Source organism: Alosa alosa, chromosome 7, assembly GCF_017589495.1.
Source record: "Alosa alosa isolate M-15738 ecotype Scorff River chromosome 7, AALO_Geno_1.1, whole genome shotgun sequence".
Classification (NCBI taxonomy): domain Eukaryota; kingdom Metazoa; phylum Chordata; class Actinopteri; order Clupeiformes; family Clupeidae; genus Alosa; species Alosa alosa.
The window spans coordinates 36146023-36163332 of record NC_063195.1 but is presented as its reverse complement, the minus strand read 5'-3'; the positions used below and the strand labels follow the sequence as shown (position 1 = coordinate 36163332).

General features: G+C 39.9%; 2 protein-coding genes across 4 annotated transcripts in view; one reads left to right on the top strand and one right to left on the bottom strand.

Annotated features, from left to right (window-relative positions):
- zgc:158270 (uncharacterized protein LOC791213 homolog) overlaps positions 1-2366 on the top strand; it is a 42657-nt gene extending 40291 nt beyond the window's left edge. For 2 of the 3 annotated variants that reach the window (XM_048247361.1, XM_048247359.1), the window contains one exon: positions 1043-2366. In XM_048247361.1, coding sequence (XP_048103318.1) covers positions 1043-1153 — 111 coding nt within the window. In that variant the 3' untranslated portion in view covers positions 1154-2366. Of the gene's footprint in view, positions 1-418 lie in introns of all 3 variants that reach the window. The other variant, XM_048247360.1, reaches the window with a different exon arrangement.
- A 2322-nt stretch (positions 2367-4688) lies between these two features.
- Positions 4689-17310, bottom strand: part of LOC125298483 (lysyl oxidase homolog 4-like) — a 32656-nt gene continuing 20034 nt past the window's right edge. The window contains exons 13-14 of the mRNA XM_048249229.1: positions 6277-6388; positions 4689-6079 (exon numbers count right to left, since the gene is read on the bottom strand). Of these exons, the coding sequence (XP_048105186.1) occupies positions 6009-6079; positions 6277-6388 (183 nt within the window). The 3' untranslated portion in view covers positions 4689-6008. The remainder of the gene's footprint in view (positions 6080-6276; positions 6389-17310) is intronic.

Here is a 17310-nt window from a genome sequence, read left to right as displayed (position 1 = left end):
ACGGTTCTTGTTATTTTTCCTTTTAATCTTAACACTTGAAATACCATACTTCAGCATATGATGTATAGCTTAATTATCCACCATTTAGGCTACAGTATGAGAGTGGTTGCTAGGTTGACATTATGGCAGTTGTTGCTAGGGTAGACAGGGTGGTTGCTATGATGGTTACTATGGTAATCATGTTGGTTGCTATGGTGAGGTTGACATCATGGTAGAGGTTGCTAAGTTGTTGCTAGGGTAATTGAGATTGTTGCTAGGGTAGATAATGGCTCTGTTCGAAACTGTAAAAACTGCTGCCTTTAAAGATATCTAACTGGGGAACGAGGCAGCAAGTGCAGTTCAAAACTGAAAAAAACTCTTTTTGATGCCTTCTAAGATATCTTAGAATTACCCAAATAATGGTTGTTTCTGAATGCAGCATCGATACATCCTCCATGCTCCCTACTACCCAAAATCCTTTGCAGCAATGGCTGAAACAGCTGTGAAAAGTAAACAAAGATGGCAGATGACATCGGAAATGGCTGCTGAATCTGTTGTAATGTGATTTCTTTGACATTATTTTGCTTAGATTTGTCAATGCCTAGCAAGAAATAAACACTGTACTATCCAATTAGACCATTGTTGTAACCATTGATAGCGTTTGGTCTGATATGTGCCTTAATCTTGGCATCATCCAAGGATATATCCCTCCCATTCCTATAATGCAAGTAACCCTTATGTATGCCTCATCATTCAGTTGAATAATAACTAGAAAATTTGGACATAAATACATAAATCCTTTCTTTCTAAATCCTTCCTGTTTTAATGATATTTATACATAATAAGGTTGTGACTTTCTTCTGTTTTAAATAAATCATGCTTTATTAGCCTGCCTTTATTTTGACATTAAGTGCTAATTAAACATGTAACAGAGTATGCATAACTCAAATGGACGTAAACAAACTTGCATGCTAATGGGAGAATACAGCTCATTAAGGTTGTACTAAATTGCAGCTGATGCTATGCTAACTGCTAAATGCTAACATCTGCAAACATTCTCTAGGTGCTTTCCAAAGTATTGCAGCTGGCCAGGAGTCAAATCTCATGGGGTTTCGTCTTGCCAGCGCAGAGAAAACGACTGTCCTCCAACAACAATGTCAAGAAGAAAAATTAAAGGCAACGTTTTTTGCTAGCTATAGGAACCCCCTTTTATGACTTTATATACATATTATACACACATAATACATGCACTTTTTGCTTCATTACCTATTGGTTGTAACACCATGCTGATTTGATGATCACTGTACACTGATTGAATTGAATTCCATTTTATTGCATTGCATCATAACATATGAATACGTCTCAAGGCGCTTTACAGAGCCCAACTTGAACTTGAACAGCACATGTTGGATGCAGATCAGCACTTTGGACCCCCCCCTAATACTCATTCTGAATTATGATTTTGTTTTCTGTGGATGGCTGTGCCATCCACAGCCATCCATTGGAGTTGAAGCCACTTTCATTAGATGGAGCATAAATTCAAGACAGATGTAAACAAAGGCTTCACTGGGCAGGTGTGGCAGCACACAAGTCCTGCTCACTTTTTGTAGTACCAAAGTTTACATACTGATTACTAAACCTTATTTTGTACATGCTCCACCCGCCCCAGGTAGATGAAAAGACGTTTGTATGTAATTATAATGGCAGTTGTGAACTCAGCAATGCCATTACCTGTTCCACTACACCATCATTATTGGAGCTAAGTTGTCTTAAAGCGAGTCGACACACTACCAGTGGAAGGCTGCCCACGATCATCCACATTCAGATTTTGAGATTTGATTATTCACATTCATATTTTCTCTGTGATGCTAAACACTCTTAAAAAAAGCATAATCTGACTTGTCTTAATGTTGTGCACTGTTCAGTATACACTACAAACACAAGAACATTTATGATGGCCATTTTTTTTTTTTTTTTGCATTATGCACTGTTATGTATTACTATGACATGTCATCGACAATTCCATCCAATTCCACCATGACCAATACGGTGTTAAGGGTTTCCTTTCTTCTTTTTTAAAATAACTCATCACAACTGAGGTCACATGTTATGAGTTGTAAATGTATATTTATAAAATTTTCTGTATTTTTTTTTCATAGCTTAAAGAACAGTGGTTTTCTGTAGGTCTAATTGCAGTTTGTGTGAAGAATGCATTGCGTCTGGTGTACATTTCTGAACATTGTTTTATTTGCCTCGAGCATCAAACTATTCCACCCATGCTCACCAAGCAAATGGAATGTTTATAATTCCTCTTTTTTGTTGCATTGTACAGTTACTTCTGTAATTTATTTTTGAATACTGGAAAAAATAAAACCGCTATACATAAAGTATGCTTGATTTGTTGTTTCTGCTATAAAAATAAGAATAATGCTAAATAAGAATTCCCAATGCATTGATATTATGGAATTAATAGCTATTCTAAGGATTTTTAGCTTTATTCAATTTTTTAAAACACTGTCACAAATAGCCTACCTCATAACATTTTAGTGATTATCTAACAGTCAGAATAATAGCAGTCATCCACAACCTTGCAATAAATATGGCAGGATTAGACATCCCCTCCTTCATTGTAACTGGGTTTCCTAACTATCACACCATGGAAATGCTGTTGCACACATCACAGGTATTGATTAACCCATAAAACCTCATCTCTGTTCTGCATAATTTTGAATTTTTAGGAGCCCATTAGCCCGTCTCTGACAATGCATCTCACAGACTCGTCATATAACAACACTTTTGGCATTTCATAAGCTGACAGAATTTCTACCTCAGGTTTGTGGCATAGGAAATTCAGGCAGTCAGATTACACTTTTTTTCGCTGCAGTTCCAATACTCGGCCATGGCTTTTTATTGATTTGTTGTGAATTATGCAAACCTCATATGCACATGTTAACAGGTTTAAAACCTAATATTCACCAATAGTCTTAAATCAGCCACATTGGATATTTTGTGACGTTACCTTATGTTGATGCTCGACTTTGAAAACTGAGATTGAGTGCGGACTTTAAGGACTGCATGCTTATTGAACAAATATGAATGAATCTGAGGTATGTTCGACTGAAGGCCACAGTAACAGTAGGCCCATGCCATGCTTAAGACTCTGTGAACTTAGATTTTCAGGTCTTATGGAAAACCAAATTCATCCAAGCCTAAATTCATGAGACATGGGGCATGGAACTGGACTGAGTTTTTGTAATCCCACATTTGATACAACAGTCCTTTTCACACTAGTCTATCATACAACTCCATTCTATTCTTGCCTATGCTTGTTTTGCATCCACTGGATCGAAGCAATTCATTTTGTAATGTAATCTTTCATACGTAATAATTTGGTCCATTGAAAATGCTAACATTTTGCATATTGTACAACGGCCTTTATTCCCTCTTGTGTTGGGGCAGAGGGGGCCACTGTGACTTTTCATACAGTCGTTGGGCCTCATTCATCAATATCCTCCTAAAGTGTTTTCTTACATTTGTTCTTATGAAATGTCCTATGAAAATTATATTAAATTCACAGACTTAAACCTCAGAATTGTTCAGAGCTTTGTTCTCATCATGCTGTGCCCTATTTCTTCTTAAGTTGAAAGCATGAGTGTGGTGTAAATTAGCATACAGTAGTTAAACAGTCAGTCCCCATAAAAGGGCATGAGACTGCAGGGCTGTTACACATAAATTGAAAGAGAAGTTGAGTAAACCTAATGAAAATCTTGTGAAGGTGGTGAAGCAGCTGAGAAATAGCCCTCCCATCGTCTTAGCCCAAACCCAATTTAAGTTCAACCTAAGATCTCAAAATACTTCCTTTTTTTCCTCCATCTATTCTTATCTTGCTTTATTTCTCCTTAAAGGAACCGTATGTAGGATTTTGGCCAAAACTGGTACTACAATCACTTTCAAAATACTGTAGAGCGGTGTACACCGCATATGTGGTAACTAGAGCAGAGCTGGCAACCCAGATGCCGAAACACTACTGACTTTGTGATTACTAGATAGGTGGAGGGTGGATCTCATCAGCTGAAGACGTAGAAAACCTTTGGGTTGTATCTTAGATTAATATGTTTCCTAGACTCATTAACTTTAGATATAACAAGTTTATTTCAAGTATTACTTTGAGCATAAACCATACATATACAAATGTTACCATTTGAACAATTTTTAAATAAACGTCAATGTAATAAGAGAATACAGTTGTCAATTTCACACTGACTGGAGCCTACTCCAGAGGGCATATAAATCTGTACATGACAATATATATGCAGTGGACTACACAGTTTATGGAGTATGTAGCAAAACTGCAGAAGTGACTTAAGTAGCTCAAACAGACAAAGGAGCACAATGACGGGACACATGTACCTGAATCATCATCAAATATGTATTAAACTGTACACGATTTTACAACATATTGATTTTATCCTAGTATTCACCTACTATTGGTGGAGGTATTTGTTATCACTGATACAGCTATGTAAGTCTGAAGTGGATGGCAGACAGAAGAAAACTGAAGTGATATGACAGTAGAGCTGTAGGTTTCATTGGTAACATCGCGCCATGAAAAAAACACAAAATACAAGTAGATAACTAAAGCACAAAACACCAATTGCATATTTGCATACACACACACACACACACAGAGACACACACAGAGACAGAGACAGTGTTGGGAAGGTTTGTATTCCACACATACGTTCCACTTACAGAATACATGCCCTAAAATGTATTTTGCAACGTATTCTGACAGATTACTGAAAGTGAGTAAGGTATTTGACTTTGGATCACATCAGCATTGTATTACACTTTATTAGCGATGGATGAAACAACTTCAAATAACCTCACATAACTGTAAGACCCATAGCTAATTTCAACTACAACCCACAACCTGTTTTACATTAAGGATGGATTGATATATGGCCTACTGTGCCAAGAAATACTTAAGGTCATTGTGTCAAAGAACGTACAACAGAAATGTTTTGTCTGCACATAGGCTAAAAGGCTACCAAATCCCAAACAAAGTATACACAGATTTAAAAAAAAATAATAATTTCAACAGCACAAGGGGAGTTGCATGCAGAACACTGTCAAGAAACATTAACCTACACTGGCCTAAAACATGCTGGCTGGGTATACATGTAGGCCCAATTGGCCTACAACAAAACTCATTTTACATTCTACATTCCCTGAGAGGTTTTTCATTTAGGCTAATAATATAAACAGAGAGGGAAGGAGAAAGGTTCATATAGACGATATGGTGTGGTTAAAACCCATAATATTATTTGAATTGGAAAAGCCTTGGCCTACATGTTATAAATATAAGATATAAATACAGTTACTCATATTTTGAATTTTAAATACGTAATCCTGTTACATGTATTCTGTTACTTCCCAATACTGGACAGAGAGAGAGAAAGAGAGAGAGATAGACATACACACACAAACACACACGCACACACACACAGCCCCCACACACACACTTTAAAAGCAGAAATGTAATGCTGTAAGCTTTCTAGTTGGAACCATTGTCAAAACTGTGTGTCTAAAAAGAGCTTATCAGTATACCGTGGAAGTTTTTGTACCTTGTTGTTAATAATTTTAAGCAGATGATTACAAGTTGGGAAAAGAATAAACTAAGAAGAAATAGAAAGCAGGCTTTTATTTAAAACCCTCCCTATGATTCAATAAGCTTCATAGAAATGATGATTCCCAACATGTGATGAGTTCCACCTGATTATTATTCCAAGATAAGTGTAATCTCAGAATACAGACTGATTTAGTTAATGCTCACTCTTTTTTCCACATATTTATTTTCAGTGTGCCTCTCTTTCTCATTGTCTCAGAGAGCAGGGTAATGTTTATTTATTGAACAAGTGAGTTTTTGTAATTGTTATCAATTCAAGCCTGTCTAACTTCGATCCTCTCTCCAGTTGATGCATCATTACTCCCTGTTCTGTCACCTCGTAGGCCTACACTTATGTTGTTTATAGGAAGTTGTTGGTGATCTGCTGTTGGTGCTCAAACAGGTCCTCCACTTCAGCACTGTAAGCATCCCCTGAGAGGGGATGTCAGGAAGAATGTCAGGCATTAAACACAACAAACAGCAGTAGAATGTAGCAGTACTACTTACAAATCTATGTCTACTGACACCACCAAGTGAGTGTACATTTAAAAGAATTGTACAATGTACATGTAAATATGTAAAGTACTATGTAAACAAACATGATCCCACTGCCTCAATTTGTGACTCACCTGCATGACAGCTGTACATGAAGACCCTGGCACCATCATATCTGCATCGGCAACGCATCACATTATTCTGAAAGTCTGATTCTGCCATGTCAAGGGAGGGGTTAACTTCCACCTGTGGAGACATGCATATCAGGGTACAGGTTGGACAGCTACAACACTTTTTTTGTATTTCCTTCCGTTTCTCAGAGACTGTATTAGAAAGACAAAATTGCATGAGATAAAAGCTGCAGGTCAACACTGCAATAAGAGCACTAATTAAATATAAATATGATATAACATTCAAATATAAAGATCAAATTAAATAATTAACATGGAAACGATACGTAAGGGATAATGGTGGTCTGTTCACAGAAATTAATGCACGGTCGAGGTTGTAAAATGGCCCCGACGCGAAGCGGTAAGTGCATTAATTTCTGTGAACAGACCACCGTGGAGTCCATTATCCCTCTTATTCCACTGTGGCCACTTGCGTTGTATTCATTTCTTGTTACAATTTAAACGATTTAGTCGCTAAAACTGTCGATTTAGTCGCTAAAACTATCTTGTTTGTAGAACTACTTTCTTCCGATTCATATCAACTAATTAGGCCTACTCAACTTGCAGGACAAACTGCCGTTACTAGTTCTAAATGTATGGTTGCTACGGCCAAAGGCCAGTCGTTAGTTCTATCTCTCCCGTTGTCAAGCGGGCATATCCCAAGATTCTGATGAACTTTAGCTTTGAAACATCGCTATTTTACTTAGTCATCTATCTAGCTAAAAGCCACCTCCGTCATATGCTACAATGTTGCCATGTTTTGAACGTCTGCATTTTACAGCTTGGATGCATATTTGTGCATATTATGCGTGACAGTTCACTTCAAATGGATCTACTTCATAGGTTAATGGTCGTTCTAAATGACGTAGGACAAATGAGAAATTCAACCAAGCAGTGGAATAAATGGGGATATAATACTGCCAAGTGGGTGTGTGGGGTTGTACTGCCAAGTGGGTGTGTGGGGTTGAAACCAATGGAATCGAATGTTGAAAGCAGAGCGCACCACACTCATGTTGCCTACGTGTGGAGCTCCAAGAACTACACTATAGTCTGTATTAACTTAAATCTCACACCTATCCTTTCACACCAGCTGACCAATTACAAGCCAGCTGGGAAGGAGGACATTGTTATTGGTTTCAAACATTGCAGGATGTAAGGTCTCTTCTTTTCTCATCTCTCCTGCTCTCTCTTGCTTTCCACTTCTGGAGAAGACCATTCTGCTCTTTGGTCTCTCTCTCTCTCTCTTTCTCTCTCTCATTATAGTGGATGGAATTCACTATCTTGAAATCTCCTGGCTTCTTATTATAACCTTTTCTTTTTACCTTTTTAGAAATGAATGCGGCCCTAACCGCTTACAGACATGTTGAAATAACCGTTGCGTAGGTCTGGAGTTGGACAAGAGTTAATGTTAAAAGACGTATTTCTCTCTGTATGACATCACAAAGGAGGCTCATTTAGAAGGGTCGTAAAGTAATCAGGTGCAGGTCCACCTGCATACAATCAGGCGCTCCCTAGTCCTATACATCCTGTAATTAATCGCTTTTGAACCACACTGCTCAATTCTCTTCAAGACAGTTTAGTTTTCTTGGTGTCTGCTTCGTCCAACAAACAACGATGAAACAGACGTTTTCCTACCACGCCCAATGTAAGTTACAAATAATTTGTATTTTCTATTCGTATGTGAAGTCTGTTTTTAACAACTCGGCTAGACAAGTAAGCAAGCTGGCTGTCATGGATTAGCAACAAACTCGTAGCTGCTACGTCTATAGAGGACTTTAGCAACAAACTCGTAGCTGCTACGTCTATATAGGAAGTTTAACTGTAGCTAGTTTGATAATATTGGTATTACGTCGAGTAAGTTCAGAACTTGATTAAGCGATAACCGAGGATTCAGTAGGTACTGTAAGTTATATTACGTTAGCTAGACCTCGGGAATGTTTCTAGGGTTGTGTGCAGTGGCGGCGGTAGTGCTAAGCCTTCTCACTAAAATTGTCAGCCGCCTTTCATAGCTGGCCTGACGAGAGAAATGGTCTTCTATGGCAAACAGTCACTGGCAACATGGGCGGATTATAAACTTTCAGGCCCCTGGGCCCAGATGCATTAAGGGCCCCCCACTAATTGTCGTATATGTGGGAGGGGGGGTTTGGGGGTCCTCCCCCAGAATTTTTTTAATTTGTTTGATGTGATTTCCTGTATTATGGTGTATTTTGGGGATGGCCAATACTAAATTCAATCAGATTCATAGCCTACATCCTGATTTGTTGATATTGAGGCAATGATTCCATGCAAAGGCTTGGGCTTCAGGGCCCCCTGACCCCCTGGGCCTGGGCCCGGTAGGCCCGTGCAGTAATCCATCCCTGACTGGCAACTTAGCCTTCGTTTTGAACTACGTTTGTATAAGTGGTAGGTTGTGGCGTAAAATGACTTGATTGTAGGCTTAGCTGTTAGTTTGTTGTTCAGTTGAACATATTTATCTAACAACTGTCTCTTTTTTTCCCCCTTCTATTTCTGTTAGGTGTCGCCTCACTCTGCTACTGGAGGATCAGGCTGACTTCAACTGCTATGGATGGCAGGAAATCACAGCACACGTACATTTCTAGATGAGTGAAAAAATGCACTTATGCAACTAATAACAAGTTGTCAATGGTTATTTATGCAAGCTTGTGTAGCCTAAACCAGACATACATAGGCCTAGCCAAATTTATCCTGGCTGTAGATAAAGCAGGATAGGAATTTTCCAATATTTTGCCAGATTAGGCTAATAGTGGTTTACTGAGGTTTAAAGGGACACCAGGCAACGTTTTCGTGTTAATTAATCATCTTCGTAAGTCGGTATATGGTTAAATTACTCATTACAGGGCGAATGAAGGCTCTCTCGCCCGCCCCTACTGCCTGTAGGAAGAATATCCCACTTGCAAGTTCGGTGTATCCTACCCGCCGACCGAAGCAGGATCAGTTTACAGCACAGAGGCAGGCTAACGGCACGCTAGAGATTGTTGCAAACGTGTGTATAATGGCAGAGCCGGCGAAGAAGCAGCGAAAACCCTTGACGGAAGACGCAAAGAAAAGGAAAAGAGCTTCAGACGAGCGAGGGGAAGTTTCGTAGAGAAAAAACATCAGGCTTGCCTGGTGTCCCTTTAATATCAATTGAAATAGCTACCATTGAAATCACATTGATCTTTAGTTTGGTTGTAATTTCAACACTGTTTCAATATTAATTTTAGTTGAAATACCATTGATCTGTAGTTAGAATTTCAACGTTGCTTCAATATTAATAATGAAGGGTGCAAAAGAGATGTAGAATCAATGTTGCAGTGCGACGTTGATTCAATGATTTTAACGTTGACAAAGTAATGTTGATTTTAACATAGATTCAATGACTAATTGTTATCTGGGTGCAGAATGAGCAATCATCAACACCAACTGAAAACCCCGTTTTGCAGGTAGCCTTTTGCATTGCATACAATTAGGCTTTCTCTGAACTACATTTTCCAAAGGCTTCGTGCTTGTGTCACAACTTCAGAACAGCTTGACGCACATGCATCAAATTTGGTGTGAACATTTGTATGGACTCAATGATGAAGTCAAATGTCAAGGTCAAACCCACCTTGAGTGTGATATCTTAAGAAAGCCTGATATACCGTAAAACTCCAAATAATAGCCCGGGCTTTTATTTTCCCAAATCGCCAAACTGCACCGGCTAGTATATGAGACAGGCCTTTAATTCCCTTTACACAAAACTTTTCCTCTGCAAAGATGGAAAATATTATCGAATTAATTATTTCAAACACACTGAATGTCTACCTATATGACTAGGCTATCTGATGACAATTACGGATCATCATTCATTTAGTGTTGAGATGTTGTTCATTGAGTGAGATACATTGAGATCCAAATAGCGGGGATAGCCAGAACAGATGAAACATGTTTTAATTAAACGTAATCTACAAAGAGATCGTATCACACTGAAAGCTCATATTTTGTCATAGTCACTAGCAAATAGCCTATATCGGTCCTTTGTCAAATACAGTTGCATTATCAGACCTGACCAAAACCGTTCAGGAATTATTTATGCAAAAGTGGAACGTGCTTAATGTTTATTTCTCCCTCCTTTTTGGCACGAATGAAACGACATGAGAGAGCATGAACCATATTGTTTCTCCCGTTTTGTATTTGCCAAATTTGACAACAGTCTACATTCAAATCATAGCCTACTTCCAGGCGCGCGGGAACATATTTTTGACCAGGGGTGCTGAATAACAAAATAATCATGGATGTCCGACGATTTCTCCCCCAGCATATGATTCGAATTTAGACAGCTAAATACGCCATTTCACCGCCGTGTATGAGTAGGTCTAAGAGTGAGAAGTTTTATAATGCCCTGGGCAGCCACATTCCACTGCAACTATGCGCAGCACTTGCCACTCCGACTCATCAATAAAAACTGTGCGCACACACACCAGCCCCATAGAAGCGCACTTGACTTTACATCATTAACCTATTTCAGTAGGTTATATAGCCAGAGAATGTCCGTAGACGGGCTCTGATATAGCCTAGTCTAAGGTATATTCCTTTTCTGACTTCTTTCTCTTTATCGCCATGGCATTTAGAATAAAGAATAACGGTCGCTGGCAACATTTTGTTGCCAGCATAACAACAAGCCACCATCGGCCTATATGCAAATTTTAAACACAAGGGATGAATTGAACGATGACGTAGTCGGACATATAGGCATAGTTCATATTGGAAAAAAAGTTATACAATTTGGAACTCTAGCTTTTCCCCAACGCAGTCTTTTAATGCCATCTAATCATAACGTGCGCAGTCTGCGCCATACTTAAGCCCAAATCACACCCAAGATTCGCGACGAGATGAGCAGCAACTTGATGCAACATTCTAAAACCTTGCAACTGTGACCAGACATGTGAATGCTTTTATGACGGCTTGTAACGACGCGTGCAACATCTAATTCACACTGCTGTAACCTCCTTTCTGTAACGGTTTCGTGTCATTGCGAATCTTTAAACAGACGATCTGACAGGTTTTAGAAGATTAAATACAACCCGAAACTAAAAAACAGACCAGGCCTCTACTGGAGACCGGCCTTTAACCCAAACCTGTAGCCACGCCAGGCGTTTAAAAGAGACAGGCGTCTCTTAGGGACTCCGCGATTATTTGTTTTATTTATTTTACGGTTTTAAAAGTTTTACGGTAAGGTTTTTTGGTACAAGGGTTTGTATGAACTCAAAGATTAAGTGATTCAATTTTTTTTCAGGAATCTCCCCACCAACATTAACCCAGCAGCTTTCCATCCACTATTGTAATTCCTCTGGTATTACATTTCTAGTTTCTTTTGGTTTTGTTTGGATGTCTTTTAATTTATGCAATGTCTGTCAGTTGAAGATTTTGGCATTAGTGTGTGGGAACAAGTCACAGAATGTGTTGTCTCACTCATATCGTACTTGTGTGCAGCTCCTCAAATTGAAACATTGAATAGTTGAATATTCAAGGTCACTACAGTTGGTAACTGTTTTTTTATTCACTGTAGTACCCTCTAGAGCAGTGGTCCCCAAACTTTTTCTTCCGAGGGCCAGCTCACTATGCCTGGCTCTAAGAGAGGGCCAGAGACTCGGAGTATATTACGGTGGGCAGTGCTTCGACTTGGCCAGCTTCCCTCGTGGTCCGCGCGCGGGATTACGCGACTTTAATTTGTATTTTTCCAGAGACGCTGCAACAACCCAAACAACCGGTAGATGTCTCAAGTGAGCAGGGTGTCTCCATAACCATAAATAACCATAAGTAACCATAAATAGCTTAGTGCTGTGAACAACAGCAGTCTACCTTAGTTGAATATTCCATTACATTTAATCATAGGATACTGCAATTTAATACCATTGTTAGCTGTGTTTATATTGCAATCATGCCATATCAGTGCAAAATGTAGCTTAAATGAAATAATACTAATAAAAAAAAATTGCATTCCCAAAAGTCCCAAAAGTGTATTTTATTCAAAATGTGTGAACTCTGAACTCTGTGTCTTTGCATACACAGCTCAAGTTGAACAACATTTGAACGAGTGAATAAAAAATAGAATCGGAGGTGGCAATCATCTTTATGAAAAAACATCCCGGAAACTCCCACTAGGAGTACCACTAGAGAGAGTCTGCGTAGCGCCTTTTAAGAACCACTGTGTTAAAGCACTGCTGAGATATTACCTTACTTCCTGTCTGCCAATATTGACACTGATTTTGATTTGCTGTATTGGATGAATGCTTTTGCAGATCAAAATGCCAATATACTTTTCTGAGGTTTGTGTCTGAAGAGTATTGTATCTGTGCCAAATGCCATTAAGGTTAAGCAAAAGTTGTGACCTTTTTTTTTGGTTTCTATAAAATCCAATATGGCGGAAAGGGTATTGATGTTATGGGGTGCTATGCACTCAGTTTGATCCAAGGAATCCAATGGTACCTCCATTTCTAACATCTGTCAACATCATACAACTTTGACCTGTTGGTGGTGCTAGAGAACTCGAGGTGCATATATGAAATACTTTGCCCAACCACTGTGTAAAATTTCAAAACTATTATGGTTCTATGGAGAAGCATAAAAAGATGAGATTAAGAGGTAGAAACACAATGGGTATCTATGCAGCTTTGCTGTTTGAGCTCCAATTAAATAATAATAATAATTATAATAATATGTTTAATTTATATAGCACCTTTCTCAAACTCAATGTCACTGTATTGTCAAATCAAAACAATACAAGAGTGGAGGAGGGAAAAAACTAATGTGGTAAGTCTATGCAGTGGTGGAGAAAGAGTGTTCATGAAACAGGACACACCTCGAAGGCCGTTATCCCGCTTATCACCCGGTTGCCACTGTAAAGCAAAGGAAACACGCGTTTAACCAGATCTACTTCATAGGTGTCCCGTTATTTAGAATTAAAAGCCACCCTGCCAGCCAATCAGAAAAGAGTATTTCTTCTCTCCGGGTGATGTATGCTTAAAGGGGCAGCGTGGCCTACTGGTTAGCACTTAGGACCTGTAACCGGAGGGTTGCCGGTTTGAACCCCGACCAGTAGGCACGGCTGAAGTGCCCTTGAGCAAGGCACCTAACCCCTCACTGCTCCCCGAGCGCCGCTGTTGATGCAGGCAGCTCACTGTGCCGGGATTAATGTGTGCTTCACCTCACTGTGTGTACACTGTGTGCTGTGTGTGTTTCACTAATTCACGGATTGGGATAAATGAAGAGACCAAATTTCCCTCACGGGATCAAAAAAGTATATATACTATACTATATTAAAGCCTGAGAAACTGACAGTTGGTGCAGGTGGCCTGGCCACCTAGCCTAGGATTCTAATTGCTTAAAGCAACACCAAAGAGTTTTTTGTACCTTAAAATAATGTTTCCAAAATTGTTTCCGTGGTTCATCAACTCGTAACAGGGTGAACGGCACTTCTGCATTTGCTTCACGGCCCTCTATCGGCTATAACCGCACTACGTATGTAAGTTTGCCAGATCGGGTAGCGGATCTGCGATAGAATGAGACATACTGTAAGAAACTACAAATTTGACTTGCATGATGTCGCAATACATCATACTTTCATAAAACCATGCAACATATTCTACCTGGTCTATGGACATTGTTATTTGCAAAGCCGTTGCTGGATAAACAAATAGCGTGCGTGCGATAATTTGTATTTTTCCAGTGACGCTGCAACAACCCAAACAACCGGCAGATGTCTCAAGTGAGCAGGGTGTCTCGTAAAAAGAAATGGAGCCTGGAAAACCCTACACAGACTTCACTACAGACTTTAGCAGACTGGTTTAGAAATAGTGAATCCGTGAATCCGTGTAGGGATTGAATCTGTTTGCAGCCGTAGAAGAAACGCAGGACAAATTAAACATTCTGGTTTTCTCCGAGTGTGAGTCTGTCGATGATAGACAGACATCATTTGGACAAAATATAGAGCATATTAACCTCTGTTGCTCAGCCAAATGCCTTCCTGTTACGTCCTGTTATCACAGAGTTACAGGCGATAAACGATTTTTGATGGTCACAAGTTTACTTCATTAGGGACTGTTCGTTATTTATTTAAGGGGCTACCGGTGGAGTTTTGGGAGCATTAGTCAAAAAAGACGTGACCCTCCCTCGCCAGCAAGAAATTTTTCTATGACCCATGGGCATGAATCATGCTGAATGCTATTTGTCAATGAGTTGAAACACACATGACATTCAAACTATTGATACATTGTGCACTATGGACACTGGTCTGTAGGCTACCATTGGACAAATAAATGACATTGACTCACCATATCCTGACTCAGAAAAAAAACATCTTCTTGATTTTTGCCGCAAACTCAACAATGAAATCATAGGCCAGCTTGCAGGTAGCCTACGTCTTTTTCATTTCATAGAAGGGCGAATGGATAGCCTGACGAGCCAGACCCACATTAAAATGTAGGGTCTGGGCACTCACCGTTCGCAGTGCTCAGTCCGAGGGGCGGGATAATCAGTTGTCTTTCAAATTCCCTCTGCACGCAATAGGACAGTGGCAGCGCTATGAGCCCCATGCGTTTCCCACCAGCGGAGCTAGTTGGCTAGTTTAAACGTTTGTCAACTTAATAAAAGCTTAACTCGTGTCACACTGTTTGCCAATAGCAACATCCATCTTATTTGTTTTCAAGTAGCAGGGAATTCAAGCCAAACCGTTGCAACTCTGCCATCAATCATTATTTTAAGCCCACCTAAAGACTCTATACACGATTTCATTGGCCTGATTGAGTTTCGATTTCTGGAGCTCACAAGCCAACGGAGAGTTGCTAGACTAGCCCTGGGCACGCTAGGGGCACGTCTAGATTTCTAGGCTAGCGGATGGATGAGTTCAATGAGTTGTTAACAGACATGAACCAAGACATACAGCCCAGCAGCAATCTATCTAAAATAACACATACTTGAAGTAGCATTCATGATATGTTCAAATATTGAAGTCGTGGGAAGTTTACATAATTTAAGCTGTAGGATGTTTCATTCATCCCCCTTAAATAACTCTTGAACGGTTTTGTTCAGAGCTAGTGTAACCTGCGTTGTGTTGAACCTGTGCGATTCAGCCCTGCACACGCCCGGACTCAAACCCGCGAACAGCAGCACCTCGGATCAGGAGGCGAGCGCGCTAACAAATGAGCTAATAGCCCAGGCTACTAGCTTGCATGCCAGCAGCACTCTTGAGGCGTCGGGGAGTGAGGTTTACCAACGTTCCACAAGTACAGCTAAGCTAGCCGGCATCCGTTACACTAGCTTATACATGCAACTGCTTTCGACAAAGGACAGATGTATGTTGCTAGTGACAAAATATTAACTTTCAGTGTTTTACGATGTCTTTGTTATGGGGAAGTGTTTTTCCCCATGCATTTCTTCTAGGCTACTGTCAGTGACTGCCGCAAGAGAAGCAGGTTCTGTGTTGCGTTTATTTCAGTGACTGACGCGAGAGAAGCGGGGTCTGTGTTGTGTTGCGTTGCGTTCATTTATTTTCATTGGGCATGCCCTGCCGTGCCGTCCACAGCTCTTCAGTTCTGACAAAGCCAATTTGACTCATTTTGAAACAATGAGTGCAGGCCGCGTGTTTGTATGGTTATATTGCCATAAGGCTACTTTGAGAACATTTCCTAATTCACCCGACACTAATATTCAAAATGTTGAAAACTATTTCGGCATAGCCTATAAGCAGTTTAATTAAATGTAATGTTAGTTGTAAACAAACGGGCTACTTGGTGAGGCTTGGCCTCACAGATGCGCTCGTGTCTTAGATGGCAAGAAAAATCTTCGCGATATAGGCCTATTAAAGGGGAACTTGGCAACTATTTTAACGTAATAAACCCGTTTAGAAATCATTTGGATGGTTAAATGACCTGTTCCGGTGAAAATGGTGACTTTTCCCGCTGCCCCTAGCGTCCCCAGGCGGAAAACCAACCTTGCAACATTGCTACTACTGTCCCGGAAAGAGAAGTGAGAAACAAGAAACTCGTTTTAAATCGTGTTTCTTACCTTGTAACTTATGCTAACCGTTTTGCTAGCTTGTAAACAAATCCATGTGCTTTATCGTTACCTTTTTCCACAGTTTGAAATAGCATAATGCACAATTTCTCCAGCAGAGGCGGAAATCCTGGCAAGTTTCCCTTTAACTGACCGCCCGATTCGCGTTGGCTGGGGGGCAGGGGGGGCCATCAGACATTTGTGCCCAGTTAATCCCACCTTCCCACCTCTGTGACAGCTTAAAAGAAGTCGAGAGGACTCCTTACTCACAGACCTATTCACAAACCGGTTTTGTGGCATTTCTCCATGTTTTGAAATCCTATGCGGCTACAGGAGCTTCCAATCGTGAGGAAGCAATTTTGCATTGTAGGCATAACTAACATGCAATAACGCCACCAACAACAACTAAAACTAGGCTACTCATTGTCAACATGTAAATTAAATGTAACATTATTGTGAAACAAATTAAAATGTTTTCTTTTGCAAACGTAGGCATAGGCATAGTAACAGATTAATTTAATAATGTTACAAAGACACAATCAATACATCAATCCGTATGTTTCATTAGGCTACTAGGCTATTTGTTTTGCCTTACTCTTGATTCATTTAGGCTAGGCCTTTTTATTCAGTTATTCATCATCCGTCCTTGTGTAGCACACGCATTCTCAGACCTGTCACCTGCCACTCATCATCGTAAGGGAGGTATTTGGAATCATTCCCGCATTACAATCATCAGCCAATCAAGGTGGTCACTTCAGTCAAGCTTGTGCATGAGTAATAACGTCATCCATAGCATCGAAGACTCACTCACTCTTCAGAATCTGTTCAGGAGTTGTCATTTTTCCTTACTAAGAGTAGGTCTGAAAGGCTTTGTGAATAACTTAATAAGACCTCCGAGCTAAAATATTTTATTGCTATTTAGGAGTAGCCTACTCCTAGTGGTAAGATAAAAGGCTTTGTGAATAC